Source organism: Dasypus novemcinctus, chromosome 12, assembly GCF_030445035.2.
Source record: "Dasypus novemcinctus isolate mDasNov1 chromosome 12, mDasNov1.1.hap2, whole genome shotgun sequence".
In the NCBI taxonomy this organism is placed as follows: Eukaryota; Metazoa; Chordata; class Mammalia; order Cingulata; family Dasypodidae; genus Dasypus; species Dasypus novemcinctus.
This window is the reverse complement of record NC_080684.1, coordinates 112,032,502-112,059,357: the sequence shown is the minus strand read 5'-3', so window position 1 is coordinate 112,059,357 and position 26,856 is coordinate 112,032,502. Positions and strand designations below refer to the sequence as shown.

Below are 26,856 nucleotides of genomic sequence, written 5' to 3'. Positions count from 1 at the left end.
GGGTGCAGCGTGGCCTGGGGCCCGTCCCGGCTGCCTAGGCCCCTGGCAGTGGGGTTCCCTGGAGGCCTGGGCGCTGGGGCGGCTGGTGGCAACAGGCAAATGGGGCCCCGTCTGCAGGAAGCGGCGAGCGCCGAGGATGCAGCAGACGGGGAGGAGGAGCTGGAGGACGGGGGCCGCATGCGGCTGTCGCCCTCTGCCCCGGCCCCCGCCAGCCAGCTGTTTGCTCCCAAGACCCTGGTGCTGGTGTCCCGGCTGGACCACACGGAGGTGTTCAGGGTGAGGCGGGCGGCGGGGTGGGCCGAGGCCGGGGCTGGGGTCTCCCTGCCTCGCGTGCCCCACTCCCCGCCCTGTGGTCCCTGCAGAACAGCCTGGGGCTCATCTACACGGTCCACGTGGAGGGCCTGGACGTGTCCCTGGAGAGCGTCATCGGGAACCTGCTCACGTGCACCATTCCCCTCGCCGGGGGCTCGCAGGTGCGTCCTGGGGGGCTGCTGTCGGCCCCCAGGCCTGCAGGGCAGTGCCAGCGGCCCCAGTGGGGGCTGCATCGCTCTCGGCCTGCCTGTGTGCCCCTGCCCTTGTGTCTCGGCGGCTCGCTGACCCCAGCCTGGGTGTCCTGGAGTCTGTCTGTCCTTGTGGCGGCCCTCAGCCGCAGTCTTTGTTTCCTGGCGTCGGCGTCAGCGTCCTTGTCCCCTCGCTCCCTGGTCCTCTGGCCTCTGCCCGCCCCTGTGGGCTGCTGTGTGTCTAACCGTCTCTCCGCCTGTCTGTCCTGTGCAGCTGGACTCTGTTGAGGAAGGAGCGGTAGGGATCCTTTTCTTCTCCTGCCCCAGGCCCTTCCCGTACCTGCCCCTGCCCTGGAGCTTCCTCTCTGCACCGCGCAGGGCTGGCCGGGAGCGGGCAGGAGTGGGCCGCGCCTCCCCCACGCTGTTCCATCCTACCTGGTCCCCAGTCCTGCCTGCGGGCCTGCCTGGGCCGCTGTGCCCGGTGCCGCTGAGCCCTGCGTGCTCTCCCTGCAGAGGACCATCTCTCTGGGCGCGGGCGACCGGCAGGTGATCCAGACCCCGCTCACCGACTCGCTGCCAGTCAGCTGCTGCAGTGTGGCCCTCCTCTTCCGCCAGCTGGGTGAGCCCCGCCTGGCACACGGCCCCCGCGCACCCGCACGCCCCACGCCGGCTCTCTGCTCTGGTGCCTGGGGCAGCCCTGCAAGCCCGTCCTCTGCCCACAGGCATCACCAACGTGCTGTGCCTGTTCTGTGCCGCACTCACCGAGCACAAGATCCTCTTCCTGTCCCGGAGCTACCAGCGGCTCGCGGATGCCTGCCGCGGCCTCCTGGCGCTGCTCTTCCCTCTCCGATATAGGTGCCCGTGCCCTCCACACTGCCCCGCTGCCCCCTGCCCCGCTCCCTCCACGCTGTTGCCCCTGCCCTGCTGCCCCTGCCCCACTCCCTCCACTCTGCTGCCCCCCCTGCCCCCCCTCTGCCCCCCGCCCCGCTCCCTCCACGCTGCTGACCCCTGCCCCACTCCCTCTACACTGCTGCCCCCCGCCCCGCTGCCCCCTGCCTTCCTCCCGCCATGCCGCTGTCCCCCGCCCTGCTGCTGTCCCCCCCCCGCTCCCTCCACCCTGCTGACCCCTACCCCACTCCCTCCACGCTGCGGCCCCCCCCTGCCCCACTGCCCCCCAGGCCCTGCCCCCCAGCTGAGCCCCGGCCTGTTGCGCCTGTTGCAGCTTCACCTACGTGCCCATCCTGCCGGCACAGCTGCTGGAGGTCCTCAGCACGCCCACACCCTTCGTCATCGGGGTCCACGCGGCGTTCCAGGCAGAGACCCAGGAGCTGGTGAGGCCAGCGCGCAGCCCACAGCCCGCCTCTTCACCTGGATACCCAGGCCCTGACCCTTGCTCCCTTCGGTCCACAGCTGGACGTGATCATCGCTGATCTCGATGGAGGGACGGTGACCGTCCCGGAGTGTGTGCACATCCCGCCCCTGCCGGAGCCCCTGCAGAGCCAGACTCACAGCGTGCTGAGCACGGTGAGGGCTGGGCGAGCCACTGGCTGCCAGGGGCCAGGGGCGCGGTGAGTGCTGCCGGGCCCTGCTGAGCCCTGCCCTGCCCTGCCCTGCAGGTCCTGGACCCGGAGCTGGAGCTGGCCGACCTCGCCTTCCCTCCGCCCACCGTCCCTGCCTCCTCCCTGAAGATGCAGGTGGGCGTCCTCGCTGCCGCGGGGTGGGGCGGTCCTCCTGCGCACACTGGCGTCAGGCCTGGCGCTGTGCCCCGTGTGCAGGGCCAGGGGCACGGGCCGGCTCTGGGTGAGGTCTGATCTGCCGGGGGGGGTGAGGAGGAAGGGAAGAGTGCTGGGGCCGGACGGCGGGGCGGACTGGGTGGCTGGACGGCGGGGCGGGCTGGGGGGTGGACGGTGGGGCGGACTGGGTGGCTGGACGGCGGGGCGGGCTGGGGGGTGGACGGTGGGGCGGACTGGGTGGCTGGACGGCGGGGCGGGCTGGGGGGTGGACGGTGGGGCCGGCGCCCAGCAGCCTGCCCCGCCCCAGGACAAGGAGCTGCGCGCCGTCTTCCTGCGGCTCTTCGCTCAGCTACTGCAGGGCTATCGCTGGTGCCTCCACATCGTCCGCATTCACCCGGAGCCGGTCATCCGCTTTCACAAGGTGCTGGGGCTGCTCCCAGGGGCGGGAGGGGCAGCGCCCAGGCCTGGGGCTGACCCCTGTGTGCCCCCAGGCCGCCTTCCTGGGCCAGCGGGGGCTGGTGGAGGATGACTTCCTGATGAAAGTGCTGGAGGGCATGGCCTTCGCAGGCTTCGTGTCGGAGCGGGGCGTTCCTTACCGCGCCACGGACTTGTTTGATGAGGTGCACCCCCACTGCCTGGCCTGCCTCTGCGCTGAGCTGGAGGGTCCCTGCCCCACCCCGCAGCCAACCTGCCCTTCGGACCCTACCTTCCCCACCCTCAGATGGGAGGAGACCCCCGCCCACCCAGCCAACCTGACTCTGCCTCTCCCACCCCTAGCTGGTGGCCCATGAGGTGGCGCGGATGCGGGCGGATGAGAGCCACCCCCAGCGGGTCCTGCGTCACGTCAAGGAGCTGGCGGAGCAGCTCTATAAGAATGTAGGGCGGTGGCCCTGCTGGGGTGGGGGCTGCTGCGGGCCCAGGCCTCTGCCCTTCATGGTGCCCCCTCCTCAGGAGAACCCCTATCCGGCTGTGGCGATGCACAAGGTGCAGAGGCCAGCGGAGGCCAGTCACCTGCGGCGGGCGCCCCGGCCCTTCCCCCGGCTGGACGAGGGCACCGTGCAGTGGATCGTGGACCAGGCCATGGCCAAGATGCAGGGCGCACCCCCCGCCGTGAGGGCTGAGAGGAGGTCCACAGTGCCCTCAGGGCCGCCCATGAGTGCGTGACGGGAGGGGTGGTCTCGGGGCCCCCAGGTGCGGCCCAGGATGGGCGAGGGCCGGGGTGACGTGCGGTTTGCCTCCCTTAGCTGCCATCTTGGAGCGCAGCAGTGGCCTCCACGCCAACAGTGCCCGCCGGCTGGAGGTGGTCCGCAACTGCATCTCCTACGTGTTCGAGGGGAAGATGCTGGAGGCCAAGAAGGTGAGGGGGGGCTCGGGGAGAGGGCGCTCTGGGGAGCACGCCGCCCCTGGGCCGCCTTGGTGTCCGTGCTGCCCTCACCCCGTGCCCCGGCCCGTGTCCCAGCTGCTCCCGGCCGTGCTCAGGGCCCTGAAAGGGCGAGCTGCCCGCCGCTGCCTCACGCAGGAGCTGCACCTGCACGTGCAGCAGAACCGGGCAGTTCTGGACCACCAGCAGTTCGACTTCGTCGTCCGCATGATGAACTGCTGCCTGCAGGTGCGGCGCTGAGCCAGGGGCAGCAGGTGGGGGAGGGCGGCTCCTGGTCTCGGCGATGGTGCCGGCTCAAGGGGGCCCCAATCTGCAGGTGGAGCCAAGAGAGGCAGGTACAGCTGGACAGGGAGGCCTGACTTTGGCCCTGTGCGGGTGCTGGGGCTGGTGGGGGTTGGTGGGAGGGGAAGGGTTTCCGTCAGGGGCTCCTGCCTGCACCCTCAGGACTGCACCTCCGCGGACGAACACGGCATTGCGGCCGCCCTGCTGCCACTGGTCACCGCCTTCTGCCGGGTGAGTGCCGGGCCCCCTGCCCTCCCCCTAGCAGGGGCAGTCGCTGACCTCCCACCTGGCTTCTGCAGAAGCTGAGCCCGGGGGTGACGCAGTTTGCGTACAGCTGCGTACAGGAACACGTGGTGTGGAGCACGCCGCAGTTTTGGGAGGCCATGTTCTACGGTGACGTGCAGACCCACGTCCGGGCCCTCTACCTGGAGCCCCCTGAGGACCGGCCCCCCACCCAGGTGCCTGGGGCTGGGGGCTGAGGAGCTGAGGATGAGCCCCTCCCACGGTTGGGGGCCACAGGCCTGGGGTGCTGGCGCTGTGTGGCCCTGCTCATGGCCCGTGTGCTGCGCGGTAGCAGGTTGGGGAGGCCCTGGCGCAGGAGGAGCCGCCGTCTGCCCTGGACGTGGCCTCGGAGCAGCGGCGCCTGTGGCCGACGCTGAGCCGGGCGAAGCAGCAGGAGCTGGTGCAGAAGGAGGAGAGCACGGTGTTCAGCCAGGCCATCCACTATGCCAGCCGCATGAGCTACCTGCTGCTGCCCCTGGACGCCAGCAAGAGCCGCCTGCTGCGGGAGCGCGCCGGGCTGGGTGACCCCGAGAGTGCCAGCAACAGCCTGGTCACCAACAGGTGGGCCGCCCCGCCGGGGCGCCCGCCCCCTGCCTGGTTGCCCAGTCCCGCCCCTGCCCGAGCCCACCTGGCGCTCTCCCTGCAGCATGGCGGGAAGCGTGGCTGAGAGCTACGACACGGAGAGTGGCTTTGAGGATGCCGAGACCTCAGACGTGGCCGGGGCCGTGGTCCGGTTCATCAACCGCTTCGTGGACAAGGTCTGCACGGAGAGCGGGGTCACCAGCGATCACCTCAAGGGGCTGCACGTTATGGTGCCAGGTACGGGGTCTGGGGTGCGGGAGCTCCCGCTGGCAGGCGAAGCCACAAGGGTGTGAGCTCTGCCCAACCCCGCAGACATCGTGCAGATGCACATCGAGACCCTGGAGGCCGTGCACCGGGAGAGCAGGCGGCTGCCCCCCATCCAGAAGGTGTGCGGGCAGGGCGGCGCGGGCGGCGCGGGCGGCACAGCCAGGCCCGGTGCTGAGGCCCTTGCCTCTCCCAAGCAGCCCAAACTGCTGCGGCCCCGCCTGCTGCCTGGCGAAGAGTGCGTGCTGGACGGCCTGCGCGTCTACCTGCTCCCAGACGGGCGCGAGGAGGGCGCGGGCGGCAGTGCGGGGGGCCCTGCCCTGCTGCCGGCGGAGGGCGCCGTCTTCCTCACCACGTACCGGGTCATCTTCACGGGGATGCCCACTGACCCCTTGGGTGAGCCTTGCCCCTCTGCCCCTGCCCTGTGGGAGGTGGGCCCAGGGGACCCCGTAATCCTGGCGCCCCCGAGGCCCTGCGGCCCCCACACCTGTCCACCCCCTGACTCTGCCCGGCCGTCCAGTGGGGGAGCAGGTGGTGGTGCGCGCCTTCCCCGTGGCCGCCCTGACCAAGGAGAAGCGCATCAGCGTGCAGACCCACGTGGACCAGTTCCTGCAGGACGGGCTGCAGCTGCGCGCCTGCACATTCCAGGTGGGGCCGTGGGGCGGGGCCATGGGGCGGAGTGGAGGGGGCGGGGCCCTGGGGTGGAAGAGCGGAGCAGAGGAGGTGGCAGGGGCCTTGGGGCGGAGTGGAGGGGGTTGGGGCCGAGGGGGAGGCGGGGGCCGCGGGGGAGGGGGCCACGTGCTTTGAGGAGGGCTCTCTGGCCCTGGGCCGGCAGCCCTAACTGGGGCAGTGTGTTCTCCTGCGGGTGGTCTCTGAGCCGGTACTTGTCCCCGTGAGTCTGTTTCCGGGTTTGCGGGTGGGGTGTTCCCTTCCTCCTGGGCCTGGGCTGCTTGGGGTCCCCCTGCCCCAGAGCCTCCAGGGGCCGCGGCCTGGGTGCTGCCAGCCCACTGAGGCCTTCCCGGGTGGCAGCCTGGACTCGTGGTTGGGGGCCACGTCCTCAAGGTGGGCTGTGCGCAGCCCTCCGTGCTCCACGCCCCAAGGCCTGGGGTCCACACCCACGCTGCGGAGCCCCTGACTCCTTGGACCCCTTCCCGGGGGACAGGGCCTCCTGGGAACTGAGTGCTCGGTGTCTGGGAGGCACGCCCAGGCCTGGGAGCCCTGCAGCTCCTCCCATGGCCCCCCGCCCGTGGGTCGCTCTGCGCTGGGCAGTCCTGGGCTGCGAGGGCTGCACAGGGCCCTGAGGCGTCCCTGTCGGCGCAGCTGCTAAGGATGGCGTTCGATGAGGAGGTGGGCTCCGAGGGTGCCGAGCTCTTCCGCAAGCAGCTGCACCGGCTGCGGTACCCGCCCGACATCAAGGGCACCTTCGCCTTCGCCTCCGGCGCCACGCACACCCCTGGCCGTCCGGGCCGGGCTGCCAAGGACAAGGGCCCCTCCCTCAGGTACGGGCCCCCAGGACCGGGCACCTGGGTGGGCCGCTCACCCACTGCCCGCTGACTCCAGTGCCCCCAGGACCCTGTCCCGGAACCTGATGAAGAATGCCAAGAGGACCATCGGGCGGCAGCACATCACCCGGAAGAAGTACAGCCCCCCCAGCTGGGAGCACCGGGGCCAGCCCCCCGCCGAGGACCAGGAGGACGAGATCGCTGGTGAGGCAGGCCGGGGACGGCGGCCGCGGGGTGGTGTCGGGGCCAGGGGGTCTTGGGACGACGCCCCACCGGCCTGCCCGCCCTAGTGTCGGAGGAGGCGGAGCCCAGCACGCTGACGCCCAGCGCGGGCCTGAAGCCCGCCGACCGCCTGACCCTGAGCAGCCTGGTGGAGCGCGCCTGCTGCCGCGACTACCAGCGCCTCGGGCTGGGCACGCTGGGCAGCAGCCTGAGCCGCGCCAAGTCGGAGCCGTTCCGCGTCTCCCCGGTCAACCGCATGTACGCCATCTGCCGCAGGTGAGCGGGGGCCGCGGTGGGTCCCCGGGGCGGGTGGGGGCGCGCTGTGCTCGCCTATGGCCTGCCCCTCCTGCTGCGGATGGAGCCCCGAGGGGCGTGGGGCCATGGACGCCTCACGGCCCTCCTTGCCACCAGCTACCCAGGGCTGCTGATCGTTCCCCAGAGCGTCCAGGACAACGCCCTGCAGCGCGTCTCCCGCTGCTACCGCCAGAACCGCTTCCCCGTGGTGTGCTGGCGCAGCGGACGCTCCAAGGCCGTGCTGCTGCGCTCGGGGGGGCTGCACGGCAAGGGCGTCGTTGGCCTTTTCAAGGCCCAGAACGCACCGTCGCCAGGTGCGTCCTCCCCAGCCGGGCAGGTGCTACCTTAGGGCCGGGCAGCTGTGCCCTGTGCCCTCCCCGCCCGCTCAGCTCCCGCCTCTGCCAGGTCAGTCCCAGGCCGACTCGAGCAGCCTGGAGCAGGAGAAGTACCTGCAGGCTGTGGTCAGCGCCATGCCCCGCTACGCCGATGCTTCGGGGCGCAACACCCTCAGTGGCTTCTCCTCGGCCCACCTGGGCAGTCATGGTGAGGCTTCAGGAGGGCGGGGTGGCTGGTTTGGTATTTGGGGCGTAGCACGAGGTGAGTGTCCCATGGACCGGCGCCCAGGCCCTGCCCGGCCCCTCGCCTGGCTCTGGGAACGTGGCCCATACCGTCCCCACCTCCCGAGCCTCCCGCCGGCTTCCAGGGCCCCCGTGTTGCGTGTCCAGTCTTGCTGGGCGGCTCTTTGGCTGCAGCCCTCGGCACGGCCCTGGTGTGGGAGCAGGTGTGCTGGGCTCCCCGTTTTCTCCTGGGGTTCCGGGCCTGCCCTCTGCAGCGTCACAGGGCGGATGGCACAGGCCCTGTGGTCACGTGTGGCCCTGCGAGATCACTCAGTGTGTTGCCTGCCTCAGTGGTGCTGGGCAGGAGGCCGCGGGTGGGAGCGGGCCCACGAGGGCCTGGAGGGCCTGGGGTGGGACGAGGTGAGGAGTGAGAAGGGGTGCTCTGGTCGCCCGTGCACCCGTGCTGACACTCTCTCGCGTCCCCCCACTCGACCGCCGCCTCCTGGCCTGGCTCCTCAGCCGCTCTGTAGGCCCGCCCCCACACGGTGTCCCCGTACCCCCACCTGTCCTGCGCCCATCGGGCTGGAGCTCCTTGGGGCTCAGGCCGCTGCCCAGCACCCTGGTCCTGAGGTCACATCCTCACTGGTGCCACATCTCCTGAGCGCCGGCGTTGCTTCCGGCTGCCTTACGACATGTAGCTTCTGGGTGGGGCCCCACCCCACGCCTGTGCCCACGCCTCTGGGAGATCGGGAGGGTCCGTCTCCCAGTGCAGCTGCCCCAGTGGAGCTGCTCGGGGCGGCGGGCTTCGCCGTCAGCGCGCACACCGCGTGCTGAGCTGCACGCACATGTCACCCTGCACCTAGGAGCCTGAAGGGGTGTTGGGTGTGGGGCTGCAGCTGCATCCATGCGCAGCCCCAAGTGCCCAGGGCTGGCCACCAGGACCACCCGCTCTGCTCAGTCACGCGCAGGCCCCGCCCCCCCCAAGGCTCCTCCGTCTCTCCAGCCTCGGGGTCCGGACAAGGTGCTGTGGCCTGAGGGCCCCTCCCCAAGCTGGGCTCCTCGTGGGGGTCATGGCAGCCCCAGCCCAGCGCCTCTGGCCCCGGGGAGCTGTGTCCCAGGAGCATGCCCAGGCCCCTGCGGCATCCCATTCTGCCGCCCGTGGACGTGAGGCTGTGCTCCTTCCTGCCAGCCCTCGAACCCATGCCTGTCTTCGAAAAGCGGCTTCTGCTTCCTGACAGGAGACTGAGCCGACCGTTACAGGGGCCGTCTGCCTGCCCGCTCCCCCCGTCCCCGACGGGCGTCAGGCGGCGCCTCTCACGGCTGTGGCTGCTTCCCCAGGTCCCTGGGGGGCGGGGGCGGGGGCGGGGGCGGTGCCTGTCACGCCTGCCCCCACCAGGATACACGTCTCGCTTCCGAAGGCGTTCTTCTCCCAGTCGCCGCCCTGTCTGAGGCCCGCGGGGGGCACGTCCCAGCTGCTCGGGCTGCCACTCTCGTGCGGCGCGGGCAGAGGGAGGGCTGTGCATCTCCGGCCCCTGCTGGCAGGTGACGACACCCGCTCCTGCAGTCGGGGGTCCTGGAGCCCTGGCCTCGGCCTGGACCGCACGTGCCCCTGACCACCCTGCTCTCCCGTCCTGGGCGGCGGTTTCCAGGCCCCAGGCCTTGCCCTTCTCTGCTGCTGGAGGCTCCGGCCTTTCCTCCACCCCTTCTTGCCCAGCTAAGGCTGCGAGCGCCCCAGGCCCTGCTCCTGGCACTGGCCACTGGGGAGGGGGCGCGGGTCTCAGGGAGATGGCCGCGAGGCAGCGGAGAGGCTGTGCAGAGGGCTCAGGAGGGCCCGGGAGGGCCGCGTTGCTCCAGGAGGGCTGAGCCGGGGACGGGCTTTCCAAGGAGTCGGACCCCCCTGCCACCGGCCCCTCACTCAGGCCACGGCCTCTTCCTGCTCTGCCCAGAGCCAGGCTTGGCGCCACCAGGGCAGCGTGTGTGGGAATCTGCCACAGCCTGGCCCGGCCTGAGCCTCCTCTCTGCTGTGCCCCCAGCGCCCAGAGCCAGGGTCACCACGCTGTCCAACCCCATGGCGGCCTCGGCCTCCAGATGGACCGCGCCCCGAGGTACCGTGCAGGCTGCAGCCGGCTCCTCGCCGCCCGGGCACTAACCGCCCCGCCCCGGTGCGCAGCCGTGGGCCCCAGGCCCCCAGCACCCGGGCACTAACCGCCCCTGCGCAGACCCCAGCGACCCAGGCACTCCGCCTGCCCCGCGGCACTAGCCCCCCGGGCTGCCGGGTCCTCGCCTGCCCAGCGCCCGTCTGCAGGGCCGCCCCGTGTGTCCCAGCCCCGCCCGAGTCCCAGCGTGCCCGCCTTGCCCGGGTGCTCACGGCTCGTCTCCCGCAGGGAAGTGGGGCAGCATCCGGGTCAGCGGGCGCAGCGGGGGCCCTGGCGTGGGAGTGGACGTGGGCTCCCGCTTGGCAGGAAGAGACGTGCTGGGGCCACCCCAGCCCAACGGGGCCCCCCCTGACTCGGGCTTCCTGCGGCCCCAGCGCGCGGCCCTCTACATCATCGGGGACAAAGCCCAGCTCAAGGTGACCAGGGCCCGGGAACGGGGAGGGGCGCGGCGGGCGCGGGCGGGCGGGCGAGTCTCACCGGCAGTGTCTCCAGGGCGTGCGGCCGGACCCGCTGCAGCAGTGGGAGCTGGTGCCCATTGAGGTCTTTGAGGCGCGGCAGGTGAAGGCCAGCTTCAAGAAGCTGCTGAAGGCCTGCGTCCCCGGCTGCCCAGCCGCCGAGCCCGGCCCCGCCTCCTATCTGCGCTCACTGGAGGACTCAGAGTGGCTGACCCAGGTTTGCGCGGCCCCTGGGGGGCTCCATGGGGAGGAGAGGCGGTTCAGAGGAGGGACAGGGAACCGACCGCAGACCCTGAGGCGGGCGCAGCTCTCTGCCTCGTGCCCGGGGCCGCGGGCAGGCCTTGCTGGTTTCCTGACAATGTCAGCCCCCAGGAGGAAGGGGTGGCGGCCTACCCCCGCCTGCGCGGGGCCACCCGGGAGCTGTGGCACCTAAGAGGTGGCAGGGAGGGTGGCCAATGAAGAGGGGTCTCGGGCAGCTGGTGAGGAGAGAGCAGGCCGGTAGGGGTGGGAAGAGGAAGTGCCAGGCATCTGGTGAGTTCTGGTGCTAAGGGCTGTAGGTGGGCACAGGCAGGCGCAGGCCTGGGGCGGGGGGTGGGAGGGGGGCACAGGCTGCGAGCCACGTGCTCTGGGGCCGCTGGGGTAGGTGGGTCTGGGCAGGCCCTGGCCGCGGTGGGGAGGGTGTGGCCGTGGTCAGGTCTGAGGGTGGGCTGGGCTGGGTGGGCAGGCCTGCGTCCCGTGGCCTCGTGGGGTCCTGTGGCTCCTGCCCCATGGGCTTTCGGTGGCCTGGCTGGGGTGGGTCGGAGGTCACCGGGGTTGTGGGCCCTGTGGCGGCTGGGTGGTGCTCGAGGCCCCCTGCGCTGGGTGAGGGCCAAGGGCTGCCCAGGTGCTGAGGCTGCAGCCCGCCCGCAGATCCACAAGCTGCTGCAGGTGTCGGTGCTGGTGGTGGAGCTCCTGGACTCGGGCTCCTCGGTCCTCGTGAGCCTGGAGGACGGCTGGGACATCACCACCCAGGTGGGTGCGGGCGGGCGGGCGGGCGGGGCCCCGGGCCGCCGGGGACTGACCGGCTGGGCGCACAGGTGGTGTCCCTGGTGCAGCTGCTCTCGGACCCCTTCTACCGCACCCTGGAGGGCTTCCGGCTGCTGGTGGAGAAGGAGTGGCTGTCCTTTGGCCACCGCTTCAGCCACCGTGGGGCGCACATGCTGGCCGGGCAGAGCAGCGGCGTCGTACCCATCTTCCTGCAGTTCCTGGATTGCGTGCACCAGGTGGGGCTGGGGGCCGTGGGGGCAGGCCCGGGGCGGCGGTGCTGGGGGCCGTGCGCAGGGGCAGGCCCCGGCCGCCCCGTGACCGAGGGTGGGCGCCGGCAGGTGCACCTGCAGTTCCCCATGGAGTTCGAGTTTAGCCAGTTCTACCTCAAGTTCCTCAGCTACCACCACGCGTCGCGCCGGTTCCGGACCTTTCTGCTGGACTCGGACTACGAGCGCATCGAGCTGGGTATGGGGCCCACGGGGGGCAAGGGCTGCGGGGCCCGGGGCGGGGTCCAGGGGCTCAGCGCTGCCCCCGCAGGGCTGCTGTACGAGGAGAAGGGGGAGCGCAGGGGCCAGCAGGCGTGCAGGTCCGTGTGGGAGCACGTGGACCGGCTGAGCAAGAAGACGCCCGTGTTCTACAACTACATGTACGCGCCCGAGGATGCCGAGGTGAGCGAGCGGGCCGGCCGGCCAGGGTCGCCGGGGCAGCTTCGCCCGCCTGGACCTTCACCGCCCACTGCCCCCCAGGTCCTGCGTCCCTACAGCAACGTGTCCAACCTGAAGGTGTGGGACTTCTACACAGAGGAGACGCTGGCCGAGGGCCCCCCGTACGACTGGGAGCTGGCCCGGGGGCCCCCCGAGCCCCCCGAGGAGGAGCGGCCTGACAGCAGCGCGCCCCAGAGCCGGCGCCGCGTGGTGTGGCCGTGTTACGACAGCCGTCCCCGGGCCCAGCCTGACGCCATCTCGCGCCTGCTGGAGGTGCGTGGGGCACAGGGTGGGCTGCGGGCGAGGGCGAGTGCCCGCGCTCCCTCTCGGGCCCCACTGTGCTGAAGGGGCTCCAGGTCCACCCTGCCCGCGGGCCCACAAGGCCCACAGCGGCTCCAGCTCCGTCGGCCCCACCGGCTGCCCCTGGGCTCTTCCTGCCTTGCGCCCCCTTTCAGGGGACGTGCGCTGCCGGCCTCGCTCTGCCGGCCCTGGGGGCAGCGCCCACCCCACGCTCGCCTGCCAGGGCCCACGGCTGGAGCCCCCCACGGCTGGCGGAGGGGCATGGGCCTCCGAGCTGGACCGTCATTGCCTAGGCGGCCCTGAGGGGTACGAAGCATCCTGGGACTTCCGTGTCCTCCTGTGGAAAGTGGCCGCACGGACTCGCGCCTCAGGGACCCAGGCTAGGCCTGGCGCGGCAGGATCGCGGGGCCACTGCAGAGGCCCCCTCTTCTGGCCACGCCGGCCGGCTTGACACCAGCTAGATCAGACTCCCGGTGCGGTGCGTGCAGGTGTGAGAGTTTGTTTCTCTTCTCAGGGTGTGTGGAAACAGGCTGATTCGGCAGCTACTGAATTCCCGCCCCCTTCCTGTCCAACACAGGCTGTTCTGTACGCTTTTTAGTACCTTGATATTTTCAGTTCACATCATGCCTTGGAGATGTTTTCATACCAATCTGTAGAGACCTTTGTCATTTTTTGTAGTCAGATATTGTTATTTTTGTATTAAGTTGTTGTTGTTGTTTTTTTTAAATAACACATTTTTAGTTGTGGCAAAATACAACAAAAATAATTTTAAGCACTTTAATTCTTTGACATTAAGTACATTGACAGTATTTGTAATTTTCACTTTATCTTCAGATTATTTTCACCACCCCAAACCAAAACTCACTCTTTCAGCAATAACTCCCCACTTCCCCTTCACCCCACCCTGGTAACAACCACCCTGCTTCTGTCTTTAAGAGTTTAAGTACTTCATATAAGAGAACTCATGCAGTGTTTGTCCTTTGGTTTCTCGTTTATTTTTCTTAACATGCGTCTTCAAGGTTCCCCGTGTGGTGGGTGCCAATGCTTCTTACTGCAGACTAACCTCCCATCGTGTGCGTAGATCATATCTGATCTGTTCATCTGTGGGTGGACACTTGGCTCATTTCCACCCATTGGCAATTGTGTCTAATTTTGAGTCCCTGCTCTCAGTTTCCTGGGGTCTGTGCGCAGGAGAGGGATTGCGGGGTCATGGGACGGGCTGTGTGTGAAGCTCTGGGGAGCTGCCAGCTGGCTGGGAACCTGGCGAATAGGTCTTGCCGAAGCTTGGTGGGCCCTTAAGACCGAAAAAATGGAGCAGGCCCTTCACGTAGCGAAATAGTGGCAGCTTATTAGGAAACTTGCAGGTGGGGAAGCTGGTCCTGGGTGGGTTTTTTTTTTTTTGCTTTATATAGCAATTTATGGCTTCTCTGGTTTATGGCTTCATAGTTGCCAAGCTGTTTTTCATAGTAGCTGTACCATTTTACATGGCTAGCGCAGTGTACTAAATTCTGCTATTTGTCCACAACCTCCACAACACTTGTTGTTTTCACATTTTTAATAATAGCCACCTAATGGGTGTGAGGTGGACTCTCAGTATATTTCATGTTTCTTTAATGTCCAGTAATGTCGAGCATCTTTTCATGTGCTTTCTGGCCCCTTGTCTGTCTTAGGGGAGGTGACTCTTCCAGTCTGGCCTGTTCTTTACCTGTGCCTTGGGGAGGGGATCAGGAGGGGTGCCTCGAGCTTCCCCAGTGGCCCCCACAGCCGAGCTCTCCTGCCTGCCCAGCAGACGCAGCTGACAGCTCTCTGTCCCCTGTGGCCCCAGGGAGCGCTGGGTCTGTAAGTCCACGGCCCCAGCGGGCGGAAACAACGGCTGCCCTCAGCGCCGGGCCCTGGTCAAAGGCTGTGACCAGTGATCAGCCGTGCCCATTTGGTCTTGGGGAAGAGGATTTTTATGTCCCTTTCTGTCATCAGCGGGGGCCACCGCAGAGAGCAGCTGACTGGTCTTTACGGGAGTTGCCAGCCTCTCCTCCCGCTCTTCCCTCTGGCCTCAGGGACTCAGTCGTTTCAGACCGTTGCTGCCTGTTTACTAGCTGTCCTGGTGGAGCACTGAGCCTCCGCTGCCCTCCCGCAGTCCCCCAAAATTATTTGATTTCGATGAAGTCCATTTTACCTGTTTTATTGTTGTAGTTACTTGTGCTTTTGGTGGAAAACCTAAAAATCCATTGCCTACTGGAAGGTCCTAAGGATGTTCCACTCTGTTTTCTTGTAAGAGTTTTATGTCTTAATTAGGGCACGGAGGCATTTTGAGTTAATTTCTATATGTGGTGAGAGGTTGGGATCCACATTCTTTTTTTTTTTAAGATTTGTTTTATTTATTCTTCTTTTCAGGAGGCACCAGGAGCCGAACCTGGGACCTCCCGTGTGGGAGGGAGGCGCTCAATTGCTTGAGCCCCCTCAGCCCCCTGGTTTGTTGTCTCTCTCATTGTCTTTCCTGTGTCTCTTTTTTGTTGCATCAGCTCGAGGTGTGGGCCAGCTCACCTTCACCAGGAGGCCCCAGGAACCAAACCCAGAACCCCCCATATGGTAGACAGGAGCCCAATTGCTTGAGCCACATCCGCGTCCCCACATTCATTCTTTGGCGTTTGGATTTCCAGCTGTCCAGCACCATTTGTTGAAGAGACTGTTCTTACCCCGCTGAACGGAAGTGCTCCCTTGTCGACAGTCAGCTGGTCGTAGATGCATGGACTTACCTCTGGACTCCCAGTTCTGTTCCACTGGTCTGAATGTCTATCCTGAAGCAGGTCCACACGGTTTAAATCACTGTAGCTTTGTAGTAAGTTTTCAAATCAGAAAATGTGAGTTCTCCCACTTTGCTTTCTTTTTTAAGGTTGTTTTGGCTATTCAGGACCCCTTGCAATTCCATATGAATTTGAAGATCAGCTTTTCCATTTCTGCAGAAAAGCCTGCTGGAATGTTAATAGAAATAGCACTGAATTTATAGATCACTTTAGGCAGTTTTGACATCTTAACAATATTTAGTCTTCTAATCCATGAATATAGCATATCTTTCCATTTATTTGAGCCTTCTTTAATTTCTCTCAGCAATGTTTTGCAGTTTTCACTGTACAAATCTTTCAACTCATTGGTTAAATATATTCCTAGATATTTTATTTTTCTAGACGCTATGTAAATGGAATTTTTTCTTGATTTCCTTTTCTTATTGTTCATTACTGAGGTATAGAAACCCAGTTGACCTCTATATGTTTATTTTGTATTCTGCAACTCAGCTGAATTTATTAGTTTTAGTATATTTCTTGTGAATTCTTTGGGATTTTCTCTATATAGAATGCCATCTCTGAATAGAGATAATTTGACTTCTTCCTCTCTGCTTTGGATGCCTTTACTTCTTTCTCTTGCCTTATCCCTCTGGCTAGAACTTCCAGGACAGTGTTGAAAGCAGTTGTGACAGCGGGCATCCTTGTCACCTCCTTGATCTGAAGAGGAAAGACTTCAACCTTTGACCATTGAGTGTCATATTTGCTGTGGGTTTTTCATAAATGCCCTTTATCATGTTGAGACAGTTCCCCTCTATTCCTAGTTTTATGAATCTTTTCATCAGAAAAGATGTTGGGTTTTGTCAAGTGATTTTTCTGCATTAGTTGATACCATCATGAGTGTTATTTTCTTCTTTCTTCTGTTAATGTGGGGTATTACACTGATGGATTTTCTTACGCTGAAGCATCTTTGCATTCCTGAAATAAATCCCACTATGTCATGGTGTGAATCCTCTTTATGTTCTGTGGGTTCTATGTGCCATTCTTTTGTTAAGGACCTCTGTGTCAGTAAGGGATATTGGTCTACACTGGCTGCCATATCAGGGCAGTGCTGGGTGAATCCCAGAATAGGTCACGGTCTTGTAGCTAATCCATTTCTGTAGGTGTGGGGTCCTTTGATTTTGGTGTGTTGTGTTTTTGTTTTCATTTGTATAAAGATAACCCCTAATTTCCCTTGTGAGTTCTTCTTTGACCTATTTGTTGTTAATTTCTATATATTTGTAAATTTTTAGTTTTCCTTCTGTTACTGAATTCTAGCTTTATTCCATGTGGTGGAGGAGATACTTTGTATGATTTTAGTATTTTAAATTTTAAGATTTGATTTGTGTTCTGCTGCCACTAGGTGGAGTGTTGTGTGTGTCTGTTAGGTTGAGTTGGCTAGTAAGGTTCAAGTCCTCTATTTCCTTAATATTTTATCTTCTGTGTAGAGGTTCTAGGAATTCCTGAAAATGGTGTGTTGAAGTCTCCTTATTGTACTATTCCTATTGTACACCTTACTGTATTACAATATCTTATTTTGAACTATTATTGTAGAAGTATCTCTTCCTTTAATTCTGCAATTTTTTTCTTCATCTATTTTGGGGCACATTGGTGAGGTGTGTAATCATCTTCTTGCTGGCACTACGTAATATCCTTCTTTGTTATAATCTTTTTCACTTAATGTATACTTTGTCTAAAAATTATATAGCCAGTGTGGATCTCTTGTGATTACTGTCTGTGTGGAGTATCTTCCTACACCTTTTTACTCTCAGTCTCACCGTGCCTCTGGCCCTAAAGCGAGTCTCTTAGAGACAGCACATGGACAGATCGATGCTTTTTCGTCCCATCTGGCAATCACTGCATTTTGTTTGTTTTTTTATTTTTTGTTCTCTTTCGTTTGTTTTTTTTTTTTTTCCTTGTCATTTTATTTTATTTTTTTAAATATTTATTTATTATTATTATTTTTAATTACATTAAAAAATATATATGAGGTCCCATTCAACCCCACCGCCCCATCCTTTCGTTTGTTTTATCTCTCCATTTTAATAGGGGAATATAATCGTTTGACATTTAAGGTAATAACTGAAGAGAAAGAATTATTTACTTCTGCCATTCAGCCATTTATTTTCTTGTATGTTTTTTGTTTTACAATTACTCCATTACTGCCTTTTTCTGTAATGTTTAGTTACTTTTTTGTAGTATACCATGTTGATTCCTTTCTGCTTTCCTTTTGTCCGTATTTTTTAAGTTACTGTATTTTCTTATGGCATGTTTTTTTACTAGTAGTCTTAAACAGTGGGTATGAAATGGTATCTCGTTTTGATTTGCATTTCTCTAATAGCTAATGACACTGAGCATCTTTTCATGTGCATTTTAGCTATTTGTATATCCTCTTTGGAGAAATGTCTATTCAAGACTTTTGCCCATTTTTCAATTGAGTTCTTTGTCTTTTTATTGTTAAGTTGTAGGATTTCTTTATATACTCTCGAGAGTAGATCCTTATTTGCATATGGTTTCCAAATGTTTTCTCCCATTAATTAGTTTGTCTTTTCACTTTTGTGATAAAGCCCTTTTGAGGCACAAAAGTTAAAATTTTTTTTTAAAGATTTACTTTTATTTATCCCGCCCCCCCCCCCCATTGTCTGCTCTCTGTGTCCTTTCACTGTTTGTTCTTCTGTGTCTGCTTGTATTTTCATTAGGTGGCTTCGGGAACCAATCCTGGGACCTTCCAGAGTGGGAGAGAGGCGATTACTCATGCCACATCTGCCCCTTTGCTGCTACGTCTTCTTATTTTCTCTCCTCTGTGCCTCTTGTTGGGTCATGTTGCTGTGCCAGCTCTCCGCATCTGCCAGCACTACTGTGCGGAGTGGCTTTCTTGTGTGGGACGACATTCCCACGCAGGGCGGCACTTCTGCGTGGGGTGGCATTCCGTGTGCGCCAGCACTCCGTGTGGGCCAGCAGTCCGTGTGGGCCAGCTTGCTGCATGGGCCAGCTTGCTGCGTGGGCCAGCTCGCCCTCACCAGGAGGCCCTGGGCATCAAACCCTGGACCTCCTATATGGTAGACGGGAGCCCAGTTGGTTGAGCCACATCCATTTCCCAAAAGTTTTAAAATTTGATGAGGTCCCTTTTTTTTTCTGCTCATGTTTTTGGTGTGAGGTCTAAGAAACCATTGTCTAACACAAGATCCTGAAGCTGCTTGCAGGGTCACATGGTAGATCTTTTTCTAACTTCCTTAGAAACTGCCACACAGACTTCCCCAGTGGCTGTGCTGTTCCATGCACACACCTCCACTGAGTAAGTGTTCCCGTCTCTCCATATCCTCTCCAACATATGTAGTTTTCTGGTTTTTTAAATAGTGGCCATTCTAGGTGTGAAACGATATCTCATTGTATCTTTGATTTGCGTTTCCCTAATAGCCACTGATGCTGAGCATTTTTTTCATGTGTTTTTTGCCATTTTTATTTCTTCTTTAGAAAAATGTCTATTCAGGTCTTTTGCCCATTTTTTAGTCTGATTGTCCTTTTATTGTTGAGTTGTAGGATCTCTATGTGTCATGGATATTAGACCCTTTCAGATGTGGGATTTCCAAATATTTTCTCCCATTGAGTAGGCTGCCTTTTTACCCTCTTCACAAAAAGTCCTTTGAGGTATCGAAGTGTTTGATTTTAAGGAGGTCCAGTTTATCTCTTTTTTCTTTTGAAGCTTGTGCATTGGGTGTAGGGTTTAAGAGACCTCCACCTACTATTAAGGTCTTATAGATGTTTCCTTATGTTATCTTCTAGGAGTTTTATAGTCCTGGCTGTTATGTTTAGGTCTTTGATCCATTTTGAGTTGATTCTTGTATAGGGAGTGAGATAGGGTTCCTCTTTCATTCTTTTGGTTATAGATACCCAGTTCTCCCACCACCATTTATTGAAGAGACTGTTCTGTCCCAGAAAGTGGACTTGGTAAGCTTATCAGAAATCAGTTGACCATAGAAGTGAGGATCTATTTCTGAACTCACAGTTCGATTCCATTGATCAGTGTGTCTTTCTTTATGCTAATAACATGCTGGGGTTTTTTATCTTTTTTTTTTTTTAAAGATACATATGTCACACAAAATGTTACATTAAAAAATACAAGAGGTTCCCATATACCCCTACACCCCACTCCTCCCACATCAGTAACTTCTTTCATTAGTGTAGTAATTCATTGCATTTGATGAGTACGTTTTGGAGTGCTGCTACACAGCATGGATTATAGTTTATGTTGTACTTTATACTCTCTCCCAGTTCATTCAGTGGGTTATGGCAGGATATATAATGTCCTGCATCTGTCCCTGCAATATCATTGAGGACAGCTCCAAGTCCCGAAAATGCCCCAATATCATACCTATTTTTCCCTCTCCCTGCCTTCAGCAACTCGCACGGCCACTATCTCCACATATGTGATAAAATTTCTTCCATTGCTACAGTCACAATAATTCTATAGTAGAATACCAGTAAGTCCAGTCTAATCCATATTTTATTGGATTTGACCATTGTAGCTTTATAGTATACTTCAAGGTCAGGAAGTCTGAGTCCTCTGGCTTCGTTCTTCTTTTTTAGGATGTTTGTGTTTTTTCCTTTGATTCGTTAATGTGATGTGTTACATTAATGGATTTTCTTATGTTGAACCACCGTTGCATAACAGAAATAAAACCTACCTGATTGTGTATAATTCTTTTAATAAGCTGTTGGATTTGATTTGTAAGTATTTTTTTTAGTGTATTTGCATCTGTGTTCATTAGAAAGATTGGTCTGTAATTTTCCTTTCTTGTAGTGTCTTTATTTGGCTTTGGTGTTAGGGTGATGTTGGCTTCATAAAATATGTTGGGTAATTTGTCCTCCTTTTCAATTTTTTGAAAGAATTTAAACAGGATTTGTGTTAATTATTCTTGAAATGTGTGGTAGAATTCAAGTGTGAAGCCATCTGGTCTTGGACCTTTCTTTGTTGGAAGATTTTTGATGACTGATTCAATCTCTTTACATGTGATTGGTTTGTTGAGTTCTTGTATTTCTTGTAGAGTCAATGTGGGTTGTTTGTGCATGTCTAGGTATTTGTTTCACCTAGGTTGTCTAGTCTGTTGGCATAGAGTTTCTTTCTCATAACATCCTCTTATCCTTTTTATTTCTGTGGGGTAAGTTATAATGTCCCCCCTTTCATTCTTGATTTTATTTATTTGCATCTTCTCTCTTTTTTTCTTTGTTAGTTTAGCTAAAGTTTTATCAAATTTATTGATCTTTTCAAAGACCCAGCTTTTGGTTTTATTGATTTCCTCTATTGTTTTTTGTTCTCAAATTCATTTATTTCTGCTCTACTCTTTGTTCTTTCTTTTTGCTTGCTTTGGGATTGGTTTGCTGTCTTGTTCTAGTTTCTCCAGGTTTTCAGTTAGGTTTTTGATTTTAGCTCTTTCTTCTTTATTGATATAGGCAGTTCAGGCTATAAAGTTCCCTCTCAGCACTGCCTCTGCTATATCCCGTAAGTGTTGGTAAGTGGTGTTCACATTTTCATTTGTCTCGTGATACCTACTAATTTCTTCCGCACTTTCTTCTTTGACCCACTGATAGTTTAGGAGTGTGTTGTTTAGCTCCATATATTTGCAGATTTTCCCCTTTACCACCTATTATTGACTTCCAGCTTCATTCCAGTATGATCACAGAAGGTGCTTTGTGTAATTTCAATCTTAAATTTTTTGAGTGCTGTTTTGTGGCCCAACATTTGGTCTATACTGGAGAAAGATCCATGAGCACTTGAAGAGAATATACAACCCACTGATTTGGGATACAGTGTTCTGTATGTGTGTGTTAGGTCTGGCTTATTTATCCTACTGTCTAAGTTCTCTGTTTCCTTGTTGATCTTCGTTGAATAGTTCTATCTATTGATGTGAGTGGCATGTTGAAATCTCCAACTTTTAATGTAGAGATATCTGTTTTTCCTTTCAGTTTTGCCAGAGTTTGCCTATGTATTTTGTGGCACCCTGGTTAAGTGAGTAGCTATTTATGACTGTTATTCCTTTCTGGTGGATTGTCCCTTTTATTAATATATAATGACCTTCTGCATCTCTTACCAGGTTTTTGCATTTAAAGTCTGTTTTGTCTGATAGTAGTATAGCTACCCCTGCTCTCCTTTGGTTACTATTTGTGTGAAATATCTTTTTCTAACCTTTCACTTTCAGTCTCTGCCTCCTTGGGTCTAAGGTGAGTCTCTTGCAGACAGCATGTGAATGGCTCATGCCTTTTTTTTTTTTTTAAGATTTATTTTTTTATTTATTTCCCCTCCCTCCACCCTGTTGTCTGCTCTCTGTGTCCATTCGTTGTGCATTCTTCTGTGACCGCTTCTATCCTTATTACTGGCACCAGGAATCTGTGTTTCTTTTTGTTGCATCATCTTGCTCTGTCAGCTCTCCATGTGGGCGGCGCCATTCCTGGGCAGGCTGCACTTTCTTTCGTGCTGGGCGGCTCTCCTTATGGGGCGCACTCCTTGTGCGTGGGGCTCCCCTATGCGGGGACACCCCTGCATGGCAGGGCACTCCTTGAGCGCATCAGCATTGCGCATGGGCCAGCTCCACACGTGTCAAGGAGGCCCAGGGTTTGAACCATGGACCTCCCATGTGGTAGACAGACGCCCTATCCATTGGGCCAAGTCTGCTCCCCGGCTCGTGCTTTTTTATCCATTCTGTTAGCCTGTATCTTTTTTTTCCCCTTAAGGTACTAGGGACCAGAAATTGAACCAGGGGCCTCATATGTGGGAAGCCAGTGCTTGACCTCTGAGCGACATTGGCCTCCCTGATTTGGTTTTTCCATTTGTTTTGCTTGTTGTTTGCTTTTGTTTTTTCAGAAGGCACTGGGAACCCAATCTGGGACCTCCCACATGGGAGGTGGGTGCTCAACTGCTTGAGCCACAGCCATTCCCCAGCCTAAATCTTCTGTTTGGGGAGTTTAGTCCATTAACTTTCAATGTTACTATTGTAAAGGTATTACTTCAGCCATGTCATATCTTATTTTTGTCCATCTTTTTACCTTTTTTACTATCCTTCTACACTCTCTTTTGAGCCTCTCTCTTTTTTCTTTTCTGGTTACAGGACTCTTTTTAGTGTTTTCTGCAGAACTGGATTCTTGTTATGAACTTTCTTAGTTTCTGGTTTATTTGTGACTATTTTAAACTCACCACCATATTTGAAGGACAGTTTTACCATATAAAAAATTCTTGGCTGGCAGTTTTTCTCTTTCAGTACCTTAATTATATCATAATATGTAGTCTGCATATTATGTGTCTTATGGTATGTCTGTTTGGATTTATTCTAACTGGAGTATGCTCTACTTCCTGGACATGTATATCCATGTCTTTCATGAGAGTTGGGAAATTTTCAGCCATTATTTCCTCAAATATTCTTTCTGTCCCTTTTTCCTTCTTATCTCTTTCTGGGACACCCATGACATGTATGTTGTGTGCTTCATGCTGTCACTCAAATCGCTGACATACTGCTCAATTTTTTCTGTTCTTTATCTGTTCTGATTGTATGATTTCGATTGTCCTGTCTTCTAGTTTGCCGATTCTTTTTTCTTCCTGTTCAAATCTGCTATTGTATGCCTATAATGTATTTTAAATTTCCATTATTGTCCCTTTCATTCCCATAATTTCTGTTACATTTCTTTTTTAACCTTTCAAATTCTTTTGCTCACACATTGTCTTTTTTTTTTCCTTTGTTTTTAAAGAAGCTTTAGATTACATAAATGTTGTATTGAAAATATGGGGAATTCCCATGTACCCCTTCCTTCTCCCTCCCACACCCCCCTCACATTGTTTTCTTTAGCTGTATATTCATATTTTCCTTCATCTCCTTGAATTGTTTTAGGAAATTTGTTTTTCTTTGATTGGTTCCAAATTCTGCATCTCTTCTGAAGATTAATTTGTTCTTTTGACAGGGCCGTATCTTCCTGTTTCTTAGTATAGCTTGTAATTTTTTGCTTATGTCTAGGCTTCTGATTACTTTAATATGTTAACCCTGAAGGCCATTTTCTCCCTCTTGTCTAGGGTTTTCTTGTAGATTTGCTGTGTTTAGACTGTCTTTGATGCTTGGTTCACCTTATACTTGCCTTTAGAGTAGCACGTGTTTAGCTCTTCACGTCTTCTCAGCTCTTCTGCACTTGATTCCTGCCCCAGAATGTGGTACAGCTGCTAAGACTGCACTTGTATGTGCAGTTGTTTCACCTCCAGGAGAAACCTTCCTCTCCTCTGTTCTTTCTGGAGGAATCCTGACCTGCTGTTCTTTTTTGTGCAGAACTTTCTTCCCACTCCTGTGATTTATTTAACCCCTGTCCCTCACTTTCCGTTACACTTTCCAGTTCTGGGACCCATCCTGCCTTAAAGCAGTTCAGTTTCCCGCCAGTTTTCCCTGTGACCTTTTGTCTCTTGTACCTTCCACTGGGCTGTCCTGTCCTGGGGAGCGGATGGGGTCAGTCCAGAAAGTCCTGCGAGGCCTGGGCTGAGGGTGGTCAGCTGCTGCCAGTGTTTCTGCCACGGCCCCTGCCCCCTGTGGTCCCTTTTGTTCGCAGTGATTAAGATTTATTATTTCTCTCCCCTTCCCCCCATCCCAGTTGTCTGTTCTCTGTGTCTATTTGCTGTATCTTCTTTGTCCACTTCTGTTGTTGTCAGCGGCATAGCAATCTGTGTTTCTTTTTGTTGCGTCATCTTGCTGTGTCAGCTCTCCGTGTGTGCTCTCCTTACGGGGTGCACTCCTTGCGCGTGGGGCTCCCCTACGCGGGGGACACCCTTGTGTGGCAGGGCACTCCTTGCGCACATCAGCACAGCCCATGGGCCAGCTCCACACGGGTCAAGGAGGCTGGGCGTTTGAACCACGTACCTCCCATGTGGTAGATGGACGCCCTAACCACTGGGTCAAGTCTGCTTCCCGACAAAGTCCTCTGAAGTACAAAAGCATTTAGTTTTGAGAAGGTCCCATTTATCTGTTTATTCTTTTTGAGTGTAAAGTCTGGTTAAGAAACCACCTCCTATCACAAGATGTTGAATATGTTTTCCTACATTTTCCTCTAGGAGTTTCATGGTCCTGGCTTTTATATTTAGCTCTTTGGTCCATGTAGAGTTAAGTTTTGCATAAGGTGTGAGATAGGGGTCCTCTTTCATTCTTTTGGATATGGGTGTCCAGGTCTCCCAGCACCTCTCTCTGTGGGGCCCTTTAGCTGCACTGGACTGAGTGAGGGGGAGGGATCTGGACTGGTGGGTGTGGGATATAAATCTCCTACCTGATTTCTGTTTCTTTTTTCTTCAATTCAGCATTCTCCAGCTCTCTTGTACTCCAAGTTTCAAGCAAGTGGGATTTGTTCTTTTATTAGTTGAATCTGCAGGGAGCCTTTTTTGGGGGATATCTTGTGTTGCCTGGTTGTTGATGTCACTCGGTTGAGGATTTTTGAATTTCTATTCATAAGGGATATTGGCCTATAGTTTCTTGTAGTGCCTTTGGCTGTCTTTGGTACATGTTCCCTTCTCTTTGTTATTTTGGAGGAGTTTAAGAGAATTGGTATTAATTTGTTTTTAAATGTTTGGTAGAATTCCCCAGTGAAGCCTTCTATCCTGGGCTTTTGTTTATTGGTAGTTATTTTTTAAAATTTTGATGGTTTTATATATATATATATATATATATATATATATATATAATATATACACAAAACAGTTTTCCAATTTATCCACTTTTATTTATACAATTCTGTGATGTTACATTCACAATACTGTGTTACCATCACCACCATCCATTATCTAAACATTTATCATATTCAAAACAGAATTTTTCTACCCATTAAGCAATAACTCCCCATCTTCCCCACATCCTCAACCTCTAGTAACCTGTCATCTGCTTTCAGTCTCTATGAATTTGCTTATTCTAAGTATTTCATATAAGAGAAATCCTACAATATTTCCTTCTGTATTTGGTTCATTTCATTCAACGTGATGTCTTCACGGTTCGTCTGTGTTGTAGCATGGACCAGCACTACTTTTTAGCTGAATAATATTCCACTCTGTATACTACATTTCGTTTATCCGTTCATCTGTCAGTGAACACTTGGGTTGTTTCTACCCTTCAGCTGTTGAGAACATTGATGTACCAATAACTGCTTGTATCCCTTTCAGTTCTTTTGGGTGTGTACTTAGGAGTTGAATTGTGTTGTTATAGGATAATTCTACATTGAACTTCCTGAGGATACCCCAAACTACTTTCCACATGTTGGAAGGTTTTAGCTACTGATTCAGTTTCCTCGTTAGCTGTTTATTCAGGTTTTCTGTTTCTTCTTGAGTCAGTTTTGGTAGTTTGTGTCTTTCTAGAAATTTGTACATTTCCACTAGGTTATTTGATTTGGTGGTGTATACTTTTTCATAGTATTCTCTTATAATACTTTTTGTTTCTGTAAATTTTGCATTAATTCCCTGTACTCATTTTTTATTTTAGTTAAATGCATATTCTGCTTTTTGTCAGTCTAGCCAAAGATTTGTTAATTTTATTGATCCTTTCAAAGAGCCATTTTTGCTTTTGTTGATGTTTTTCTATCCTATGTTGCTTATCTCTACCTTACTTTATCATTTCTTTCCTTCTGCTAACTTTGGGTTTAGTTTATTCTTTCTTTTTCCTCCAAAGATTTATTTATTTATTTATTTCCTCCCCTTCCCCTCCCCCTCCCCATTCCCAGCTGTTTTTGCTTCTGTATCCATTTGCTGTGTGATTTTTCTGTATCTATTTCTTTTTGGTCTTCTCTTCTTGTTTTTTTTTTCTTTTTCCCCCTCTAGTATTCACCAGGATTCAGTCCTGGAGACCTCTGATATGAAGAGAGGTTCCCTCTTAGCTGTGCCGCCTCAGTTCTTGGTCTCTATTGTGCTTTACCTTGACTCTCCCCTTCGTCTTTCGTTGCGTCATCATCTTGCTGTGTGACTCACTTGGATGGGCACTGGCTTACCGCGTGGGCACTGTCACCATGTGGGCACTCAGCTCGCCACACGGGCACTGGCTTGCCATGAAGGCACTGGCTCACTGCGCGGGCACGCTTTCTCTTCTTCTTTTTCACCAGGAGGCCCCAGGGATCAAACCCAGGTGCTCTCACATGGCAGGCAGAAGCCCTATCACTTGAGCCACGTCTGCTTCCCTAGTTTGCTCGTCTTTTCTAGTTTCTAAAAATGTGAAGTTAAATTATTTGAGATCTCTCTTCTTTTTTAATGTAGACACTTACAAATATAAATTTCCTTCTGAGCACCACGTTCTTTGCATCCCATAATGTTTGGCATGTTGTGTTTTTCACTTTTGTTAGTCTGCTTGTATTTTTTCCAATGTGATTTCTTTTTTGACTTATTAGTTGTTTAAAAGGGTGTTAATTTCCATTTTTCATTTTATTGATTTCCAGTTTCACTACATTGTGATCAGAGAACTTACTTGATTTCAGTACTTAAAAATTGGCTGGTAATTGTTTTGTGATCTAACTTATACACTGTCCTGGAGAATAATCTGTGTGCACTTCATAAGAATGTGTATTCTGTACCATTGTATCTTGGGTCTAGTTGGTTTATAGTATTACTTATTGATCTTCTATCTAGATGTTCTAGATATAGTGAAGTTTCCACCTGTTATTTGTAGAACTCTTTTCTCCCTTCAATACTGTCATGTATTTTGAGGCTCATTTGTTAGATGTATATGTGCTTATGTTTATAATTGATATATCTTCTTTTTCAATTGACCATTTTATTAGAATATAATATCCTTCTTTTTCTTATAACAGT

The 26,856-nt window shown here is 55.2% G+C and overlaps 1 protein-coding gene across 26 annotated transcripts in view; it reads left to right on the top strand.

Moving 5' to 3' along the window:
- Positions 1–26,856, top strand: part of SBF1 (SET binding factor 1) — a 38,241-nt gene that overhangs the window by 6,000 nt on the left and 5,385 nt on the right. Inside the window, exons 4-38 of one of the 26 annotated variants that reach the window (XM_058309040.2) lie at positions 118–276; positions 363–473; positions 775–798; positions 1,014–1,119; positions 1,223–1,355; positions 1,723–1,831; positions 1,911–2,024; positions 2,117–2,194; positions 2,541–2,654; positions 2,725–2,853; positions 3,011–3,109; positions 3,185–3,389; positions 3,478–3,590; positions 3,693–3,842; positions 4,059–4,127; positions 4,196–4,354; positions 4,471–4,739; positions 4,825–4,997; positions 5,073–5,146; positions 5,222–5,420; positions 5,545–5,672; positions 6,345–6,523; positions 6,585–6,730; positions 6,817–7,024; positions 7,160–7,356; positions 7,448–7,585; positions 9,633–9,704; positions 9,984–10,171; positions 10,248–10,427; positions 11,120–11,221; positions 11,287–11,472; positions 11,575–11,701; positions 11,774–11,904; positions 11,983–12,213; positions 14,898–14,994. In XM_058309040.2, coding sequence (XP_058165023.1) covers positions 118–276; positions 363–473; positions 775–798; positions 1,014–1,119; positions 1,223–1,355; positions 1,723–1,831; positions 1,911–2,024; positions 2,117–2,194; positions 2,541–2,654; positions 2,725–2,853; positions 3,011–3,109; positions 3,185–3,389; positions 3,478–3,590; positions 3,693–3,842; positions 4,059–4,127; positions 4,196–4,354; positions 4,471–4,739; positions 4,825–4,997; positions 5,073–5,146; positions 5,222–5,420; positions 5,545–5,672; positions 6,345–6,523; positions 6,585–6,730; positions 6,817–7,024; positions 7,160–7,356; positions 7,448–7,585; positions 9,633–9,704; positions 9,984–10,171; positions 10,248–10,427; positions 11,120–11,221; positions 11,287–11,472; positions 11,575–11,701; positions 11,774–11,904; positions 11,983–12,213; positions 14,898–14,918 — 4,821 coding nt within the window. In that variant the 3' untranslated portion in view covers positions 14,919–14,994. Of the gene's footprint in view, positions 1–117; positions 277–362; positions 474–774; positions 799–1,013; positions 1,120–1,222; positions 1,356–1,722; positions 1,832–1,910; positions 2,025–2,116; positions 2,195–2,540; positions 2,655–2,724; positions 2,854–3,010; positions 3,110–3,184; positions 3,390–3,477; positions 3,591–3,692; positions 3,843–4,058; positions 4,128–4,195; positions 4,355–4,470; positions 4,740–4,824; positions 4,998–5,072; positions 5,147–5,221; positions 5,421–5,544; positions 5,673–6,344; positions 6,524–6,584; positions 6,731–6,816; positions 7,025–7,159; positions 7,357–7,447; positions 7,586–9,632; positions 9,705–9,983; positions 10,172–10,247; positions 10,428–11,119; positions 11,222–11,286; positions 11,473–11,574; positions 11,702–11,773; positions 11,905–11,982; positions 12,214–14,897; positions 14,995–26,856 lie in introns of those variants that run through there. The other 25 variants (XM_058309018.2, XM_071219123.1, XM_058309015.2 and 22 more) reach the window with 25 other exon arrangements.